The sequence below is a fragment of the Saccostrea cucullata genome, unplaced genomic scaffold, assembly GCF_032062105.1.
Source record: "Saccostrea cucullata isolate Sc308-1 unplaced genomic scaffold, CSIRO_AGI_Scuc_v1 ctg19471, whole genome shotgun sequence".
In the NCBI taxonomy this organism is placed as follows: Eukaryota; Metazoa; Mollusca; class Bivalvia; order Ostreida; family Ostreidae; genus Saccostrea; species Saccostrea cuccullata.
In genome coordinates this window covers 1-9,322 of record NW_026939977.1, presented here as the reverse complement: position 1 = coordinate 9,322, position 9,322 = coordinate 1, and the positions used below count along the sequence as shown (strand labels likewise).

Below are 9,322 nucleotides of genomic sequence, written 5' to 3'. Positions count from 1 at the left end.
TAAAGATCCCTCACTGCCCTGAGTGTCGAAAGTAAAAATTTGAAGCCCTTCACCGGCATACGGTGACGTCTCCATATGAGTGGAATATTCTCGAGAGGGAAGTTAGACAATATACAATCAATCAATCAATCCATCTCCCAACACTTTATGGTCGTCTCTACAAGTGATAAACTCGCTTGATTAAAATTATTTGTTAGATGTTGAAATTCACTTAAAGCGAGTTTATTGCCCGTAGAGACATCTATAAATGATTGGTAGGTGGGTAAAATATACATATTGGCTACAGAATGTGTCTAGAATTAGGGAGTGAAAGGTAGTTAATTAACCAGTGCTAGAAAGAGGAGAAATTCTCCCCAAAAGTGCGCAAAAAATATTGCGCCGTAAATTGCACGTTTTTTACATTACGGGATCTGTACGTTATGGTCAAAAACAAATATATAAAACCATAACGCTACAAATCTGCAGCTAGGCCGTATTTGTTGCTCAAGATCAACGCCTTCAAACTTTAGCGTCCAATTAGTCCCACATAGCTTTCGATTGGAGAAAATTTCAAATTACGAACGTTAGATGATTTAATTCACAGGCATGCAAACCTCACGTTATCTATTTTTCTTATGTAAAATGAACCCCATACCTTTTAATAAGGTGTATCATTGGGTATGGGGTATATCTTAATATAAGGAAAATAAGTAATCTCGGGAGCCTGTGGTTGATTTTGTACAAAAAGGTCCTCTCAAACTCTGAAGACATTTTTCTGGTGGGATGTGCTGAAAAACTAGGTTTACGATGCACATTGAAAATATCACCGACGTAAAGTTGACAAGATCACGGACAAAAATAGAGCAATGTGTTTCTTTCAGCTTTACATTAATTGTAATGCTTAGGCAATAATTGTTTAATGTATAAGAATCAGTTTCAGTGGTAATGCAGTGACGGTTAAACAGGCTGCAAGATTAAAAAAAACATTTTCTTTATGACTTTGCTATGCGATAACGCCACCGTCACGGTAGAATAAAAAAAACATTCCTTTTCTTCTTTAACAAGATAAAATGTGTTCTTTGTAAAAATTGTACAGAAACACGGTGTTGCCTTTTCTTCGGGCAATTCGACATCTAGATCCAATGAAAAATTCCATAAACCGTGCCATGATTACATGCACTGTAGGGAAAAACGACGTGAAGTACTACAAGTTATAAAAGAAAACCTGACATAAATATGCACGTGTTTTTGCTCTTTGAAAAAAATTCTCCTACGTGGGGTTATATGTATGTATTGTATATACTGTTTAACGTCCCTCTCGAGAATTTTTCACTCATATGGAAACGTCACCGTATGCCGGGAAGGGCTTCAAATTTTGACCTGTACTCGGCACTCAGGGACATTGAGCAGTGAGGGATCTTTATCGTGCCAACGCCTGCCGCTGACACGGGGCCTCGGTTTTTAAGGTCTCATCCGAAGGACCTGCAACTTTCATTTCAAAGTGCCGAACGCATGGCGAAGGAACAGTTGCTACCCATTTTAACGACTAGGTCAGTTGCGACCGAGTTACGAACTCACGACCTCCCGATCACGGAGCGAGCGCTCTACCAACTGAGCTACCGTGAACGGTTGTGGGGTTATACATTTCACAGTTGAATAATTTAAACTCTGATTTTTACACACAATTATCAAGATACACATTTTTACAGATTTTCATAATGTTCAGCCACTTACTCAAATATATTTCATCTGTGTTTCTTTTTTACTCCATTCAGAATATTTAGTTACATTACAATCATGCCTAAGATAATTTAAAGGTTTTTTACCTCGTAGAGGAAGTGCTTTTCTTTTGACCTTCCTTTATATGAACCTTCTGGTTTCTGTTAAATCAAAAGAATAAAAAAAAGATATTGTTTGAAATTTAAAAAAAAGTCTGGGTATAAATGGATATCAGAAATCAAATTAAAACCGATTTTAAAAGTAATTTTTTGTTACAGTTACAAAGAACCAAAAAAAAAAAGTTATTTGAGTATTTTTTAAAATAAAGATTCTGGCAACAAACTTACCTTTATAAGTTCTTTGATAAAAGTTCTGCTATTTTCGCTTAATTCTTCTAAATTGAAAATTTTGAAAATTCTGTCTAGCATTTTCAAAGATGCGTCTTCATGCTATAAAATGATATAAATATATTTTTTTATTTTCTGAAAAAGTAAAAATGAAAAGAAACAACTAGAATCAAAACACAAGAATGTTGAAATGTTGATAGTGATTCTAAATAAAATACAAAATCAAACAGGTGAAAGAAGTCAACAGGCATCGATTTCTCTAGAACTAGATTCCAGAAACATTTCTAGTATTTAAAAGAAGTGTACTGAAAGTATAATGACGATTAATAGTGAACTGAGTTTACAATAATATTGGTTTACCAACGACCAGTCCAAGCCTTTCTTTTGAATTGTATAATAAAATAAGCCTCGTTAGAGTAACTTATAATAATAATTTCGACTGAAGTTACAAAGGACAAGGTAGGGTTAAAGCCGAATCTGGCCCCTTATTTGATATAAAAATCAGAACACCGGGAAAATTGTGATATTTGGTAGTTAAGAAGTTAAAATGATGCTTACTTTAAGACGAGCACTAATTTTGATTCAAAACTTACATAGAAGCCACTAGAGGGTGCAGAAATAGGACATTTTCCCGAATTTCTTCAATTCTGGTGGAATTCCATCATATTTGGGATACATTTCTCTTCGGAAAACATAGAGCACAAGATTGCCTATCTGAGATTTTTACACATAAACTGCATCTGATATCAGTGTATAAAATATATAAAATTGGTAGATAGGCACGCGTGTGCTCTAGTTTTCCGAAAGAAAATGTGCTGTAAAATTAATGAAAATTTGCACAAAAATGAGAAATTTCGAAAATTGACCTATTTCCTGACCTCACTGTGACCCCTGCATATTCTAAATCTTAAAATCAAAACTCATTTCGTGGCAGGGATGACAACAGGTTTTTATCAATAAACTGTTGGATCATTCTGAAAGACACCCAAATCGGGGGCCAAATATTGGTCTTACCCTATCTTGTCCTTTGTGAAGTTTCAAGCTGAGTACAAAATGTGTAAAAGATTACTAAAAGGTTCCATAGGTACGTGTTAAATGCATTCTCTATAACTCGATTAAAAATACCCTTTCTGAGGTGCAGAAAGTGGTTTTAAACTCGCAGTGATCAGTGTATTTGGATTTTTCAGGGCAAATAAGTGATTTTAAGCATTCATAGTTTTTCCCCAGGGTAAAATATGAATACATTTTGTAGTGTCTCATGCACGATAAACCAAGTTCCTCCCTTCGGTATTAGTTTCGGCACACTTCAAATAAACATTAGCTTTTGGTTAGTCCATTGCTAATTATTGCTTCACATGCTGGATACATCGGTTTTTGACGTCATTTATCTTGCTTGTACTAGTTTTATGGAATGAATGTAAAATCATAGATTTTGTTGGTTTTCATTTATCTTCAACTAACTGTAAACGTATTACATTTGGTGGTGTATTCTTTTTAGCGCTTTTGGTGAAAAGACACTTCCGCTAATTCAAGTACATCCCTTAATGTCTTAAACATTGACACATGAATAAGAACATCAAGAATTACGTTAAATCAAGCTTCCGCTAACTTTTAAAAAAGTCATTTTTCGCTAAATATTGTATGCCCTAAACATACTACATTTACTGTACTTTGATCAAGATATTATTTGAAAATAACTTGGAAATAAATATTTTTACAATATTATTATTTCTTTTTATAAAAGAACAAAAGCTTAGACAGACTGTAAAATGATAGATTGTAGAGTTAATATATACTTGTAACCTGCTGTCATCTAGGTAAATAAGAGACTTATTAGAGATTAACAGTATCTTTAAACGAGCGGTTACCTCCGATTCATATCCAGGTCTTGCTTTTTTGATAAACTGCAGGTCAAACAAGTGGGAAAAGGCACCGTGTCCTGCGAGATAAAGGTAGCAATATTTAAACATAACATTTACTTATCAATTTTCGATGCTTATAATAATAAATATAGAACAAACCTAGATCATGACAAAGTCCAGCAATCTCTAAACATTCTATGTCTTTTTCAGTTATGTCAAGTTCTGGTTGATTTTTCTGTAACTCTATGCCAAGAGTTCTTGCTAAGTGTGCAGTTCTAATAAGAAAAAAATTGAGTGTGTTACGATAATGAAACTGTATAAATTAGCAATAGACTTTTTCATAATCAATTATATATTATATGTTATCTTTCGAAGTACTGTATTGTCCTTTAAGTGCATGCTTCAGACTATGTGTGTACTGAAAGGGGCAGATTTAGTCTATATGCCCAATATTACCATACAAGATAAGATATTATTTACCAATCAAGGGCCCCGAGGAGCATTTCAACATACATAAATGTACAATTTAAACATTCTTGTTTTAACAATATAATTTTTTAAAACAGTTACACTGTATATAAATGACCAAGTTACATAATAATATTGTTCTCAGTGTCAATGATCATACATAATACAAGTGTCCAGAAGAATGTCAATGATCACAAAACAATACAAAAATGTGATGCTATACATGTATAAATTTAAATGCATGAAACGACGTCTTGCTTTAAAAAAAAACCTGTGACCACAAATCTTAAAGATTCTTGGACAGATTTGAAGTTATTATTTTCTCTATAATAATACAACTTATAGATTTTAATAGCATTTCACACAAAAATAATTAAAAATCTTATTTCGTATAAAAGATATTAAAATTTCAAATTTTTTGGCGGGTTTGATTGACACATCCTTGCACTTTCACAAATTAATTTTATTCTTAATCCTTAGGAAAAGTGGCAATCTCGTTGTGTATAAATGAAAAACATTAATACTATAATCCAGAAAATTCAGAGTAGACATGTTCGAAAGCAAAACAAACACACAATATATTGTCAGTCCGTGCAGTTGTGGTAAGCAGACTGTGACGATTGAACGCACCCGGTGAATTCTAAATATAAACAATAACAGAACTCGAGCCCTGTTTACAAAAACTGTGTACATAACACGATTGTGCTCGATTTGCTAAACTCTGTAAGCAACCCTTAGTTAGGAATGACGATACTTGTGAGGGAGTTTTGCTTTCTAACATTTGTACTCGGAATAAAACTATTTTTCTGGATAGAAGTTTTAATATTTCTCATTAATACACCACAAGATTGCCACTTTTCCTAAGGATTAAGAATAAGGTTAAAATTTGTGAAAGTGCAAGGATGTGTCAATCAAACCCGCAAAAAATTTCAAGTTTTAATAGATAGTTTTCGATGGACCCAAATTTAGCAAAAGTTACCTCCCGTTGGTCGCCATATTGGAGGTCGACTCGGTGAGTTTTCCTCTTTGTCTTACCAAGTTTAAGAAAATATAGCAGAAATATTTGGTGGAAAATCTTTATAAAATAATTTTTTTTAATAAAGGAGGCTTCCAAAAATTTATATACTTCAGAAAAATAATGATTCCTAATTCAAAATCGCAAATATAAAAATTTAAAATTAGTTGAACAATGAAGGAATATGAGCATTTGGGCCTCCAGTATGGCTGCCGACGGGAGCTAACTTTTGCTAAATTTAGGTCATATGAAAACTACCTATAACTTTCAAATGAAATAAGATTTTTAATTAATTTTTGTGTGAAATGCTATTAAAATATATATGTCGTAATATCATAGAAAAAAGACTGACTTCAAATCTGTGTCCAAGTACCTTTAATATAAATTCTACAAAGAATGAATAAATAAAAACTAAAATTAAAAATATAAATAAATTGAAAAAAATGAATACAAAGCCTCTGTCAACTTCTCCTCAGTACAGCTGTTCTTCTTGTTAAATTTTGTATCATAGAAAGACATAAGTATGTCACATTAAAAAAATACCCTATAGAATGTTCAAATCTGTTGTGGCATGCACCAGGATACACAAAATAACATCCCCCTAACTGCTTGATAAACCTAAGCCGTTGAAATTCAGGTGTGTTTATGATCTTCCATGATGTGTCAGACAGCTCTATTGGTCCCCATATGGAGTCATTGATTATCTGTAACACGATAAAAATTGCCATGGAAAATAATTCAAACATTTTGTTAAATGTATGAATGTTTATTCTATTTCTTTATTATGTCAATGTAAATTTTCCGTGTTGATCATATCTGATGACGAATAGAAAAAAAAACTTTAAAGGAACACAAAGCAGTATGCACTGGAGTTCCAAATATTGATAAATTGCAGTTTCAAGTGGGTTGTATTTCTCTTTACCTTTGAAAAATGTTTGATGATAACATAAGGGTTTTAAAAATGCAAAGTGTTTTGATTTTCACTGTATGAAAATATATAAAATAAAGTATTCCGTACAAATTATAGAGAATTATGGGTTGAATTAAATACAGATGATACTACAATAAACTGAGAATAGACTTCAAATATTTTTTTGGAAGATTACAAATGCAACCCTTCCCCGTAACGTGTGACCGGTAACAAGGAATGTTTACTATTCCTTGGCACCTAATCCCACTTCTGGAATTTCTAGGGTCCATTATTTATGCCCTGTTAACAAATTTGTACTTTTGTTATTCATTAAGATTAATCACTGAATGTGATTGTCGCATTTTTCATTCTTCCTATTTTGATATTTCATTCTAAATTTGGTATGACATTATGATTATGTAACAGGAAAGGAGAAAATGTATGGCTGGACCGGGCATCGAACCTGGGACCCCTGTATCTCCAGTCAGGTGCTCTACCAACTGAGCTATCCAGGCCGATATCCACGGCTGTAACCACTACATTCCTCCCTCCTTAAATGGTCTTCGCTCTCGAAGACACAACCCAAGTTCTTATTGCCCCTGGCAGGACTTTCACCTGCTATTCCAGGGGTGGTCAACGGCACCAAATTTGTAACAGGCAAGGAGAAAATGTATGGCTGGACCGGGAATCGAATCAGGGACCCCTGTATCTCCAGTCAGGTGCTCTACCAACTGAGCTATCCAGGCCGATATCCACGGCCCTAGCTAACCATTACATTTATTTGTACCTGAGATATTTTATAAAAAGAAATTAAAACTTAATGTATTTTATCCCAATGATCATATACAATACTTACAGTTTTTTTCCTCAATTTTGTATTGTTTTCTTGCAAAGTCATATCAATTTTGGTTTAAAGAATATGTACTAACGTACACAACTAACGTCTAGGTTTATGACAGGACCACCACCGATAAGAAATATATATAAGATTTCAGATATAACCTCGACAAATTCACCTATATTTAAGTCTTATCGATAAATTTTTAAAAAGACCATGTGTACACCCCGCTTTGTGGATTTTGGAAAATGCTCAGTAAATATTTACCTATATTAAGTACTTCATGCACATATGATAAGAGCTAATTTTAACCCCCTGAAAAACATTTTAGAATGATATTAAGATTTGTTATACCCTTATAAATATCATTCTATATATTTATTACTTATAAACAGTCCAACAAAAGAACTGTTTATTGCATCGGTCTAACAATTTCACTATTGACCGGTCTTACATAAGAATTGTTAGACCGCAACGTCACTCGTCTGTTACGTCACAAGTAATTAATCATCGTTCAATATCGGCGACGCAAAAATAGCCGAACTTAAGAGCTACAAGAGTTGTTGCTAACAGCAAGGTAAGGAAGAAGGGAAGAGTATGTTTAGTGATAAATAATTTTTGTGATACAATAGATATATAATTGATTTTGTTCTTTCTCAGCTTGATGTTTTATATTTACTGAAGAAGCCATAATTTTCCATATAAAATAATTGATAATATAGCATGTATTGATTAAATTGATCAATCTTAAGTGAGCAGTGAAGGGTATAACAAAACACTTATAGACAAGGATTCGGGCAACATATGATTTGTTGGACCTGAAGGTGAAAATGTTGCCCTTGGCCTGCGGCCTTCAGGTCCAACAAATCATATGTTGCCCTCATACCCAGTCAATAACTGTATAATGTTTCAATGATATTTATTTTGAAAAAGAGATTATATTAGAAAATTTCCAATTTATTTTTCACATTTATATGCACTCATTGGCTGTAAATGACATACGAAATAATGCTATATTTGATATGCAACCAAGAGAGAGAGAGAGAGAGAGAGAGAGAGAGAGAGAGAGAGAGAGAGAGAGAGAGAGAAATATGCCTTTTTTCTTGATGTTTTTTTTCTTATGGGAAACATAGAGCGTAGTGAAGAACATGCTAATTTTTCTGCAAGTAATTAAGAAATAAACAACAATGTTAAAAAGTTCTCTGGGATCTGAACTTTTAGTTGGTCAAGTGATCAAATCCTGTGAAGCCCGAAGGGCTTCTCAGTAAATTTGATCATGTACCAACTAAAAGTTCATTTCCCAGTGAACTTTTTAACATTGCTGTTTGTTACTTATATTTACATTTGAGACGATAATTTCAGGCACCTAGCAACAGGGGGAGGGGGGGGGCTTCTTACCACAGTAAAGTGACATCAAGGAAATATAGTATTGTATTTTTAAAAAAATGGAAGTGAGAGGAAGTTGGCCTTGAAAAAAGTTGGCCACTATAGTCCTGAGAACTCCCGTATAATTCATTATTTCGATAGAATAAAGCAACTATGGTTTGGCAGTTTTTTGTCATGGCTTTACTTTTAGATAAAATGAGATATGCATAATCAGACAATGAATATATATACAATGGTCAATAACTGTTCAATAGTTCAATAGTTGCAAAGATCAATAATACATGTAATGATCAATAACTGTTCAATATAGTTCAATAGATGGGTAGATCAATAATATATGTAATGATCAATAACTGTTCAATAGTTCAATAGATCAATGATAAACAATGAGTTCACAAACAATGGTCTACGTCGACTTTATCAATAGTATATGACGTAGAATCAATAGCAATGGCACAATGACGGAAGCACAATTATTGGCCGCAGATCCTGGAAGATAACAGAACCTGCAGCGTGCTTCAAGCAAAATTCGGCCACAGCCAAACGATGATACGAGGAGAGTTCAGCAAAGTCGAACAGCACAACAAGTAAAGCCATAACGTGGAGCTTCCATGTCCTAACGGTGTAGAGGATCGAAGAGTCTTCGCTGTAAAAAACAAAAACACAAAACAGCAGCAACAAACCATACAAAATTATGAAAGTATTACTCAGAAACTGCAATTACTGTAATTAAGGGGTGGGTGGGAGGGATTGCTTGCTTCGTCTGTAACCGGAATTTTGGAAAAGGTTGAATGCTTG

At 33.6% G+C, this 9,322-nt stretch overlaps 1 protein-coding gene across 1 annotated transcript; it reads right to left on the bottom strand.

Annotated features, from left to right (window-relative positions):
* Positions 1-1,805: 1,805 nt before the first annotated feature.
* LOC134254386 (deoxynucleoside triphosphate triphosphohydrolase SAMHD1-like) lies at positions 1,806-7,254 on the bottom strand (the record flags this gene model as incomplete). The annotated part of the gene is made up of 6 exons (XM_062736916.1): positions 7,157-7,254; positions 5,934-6,094; positions 4,067-4,182; positions 3,914-3,984; positions 2,046-2,147; positions 1,806-1,859 (listed from the first exon to the last, which is right to left on the bottom strand). Coding segments are annotated over exons 1-6 (546 nt in total), but the record flags the coding sequence as incomplete, so codon positions are not given.
* Positions 7,255-9,322: the final 2,068 nt, after the last annotated feature.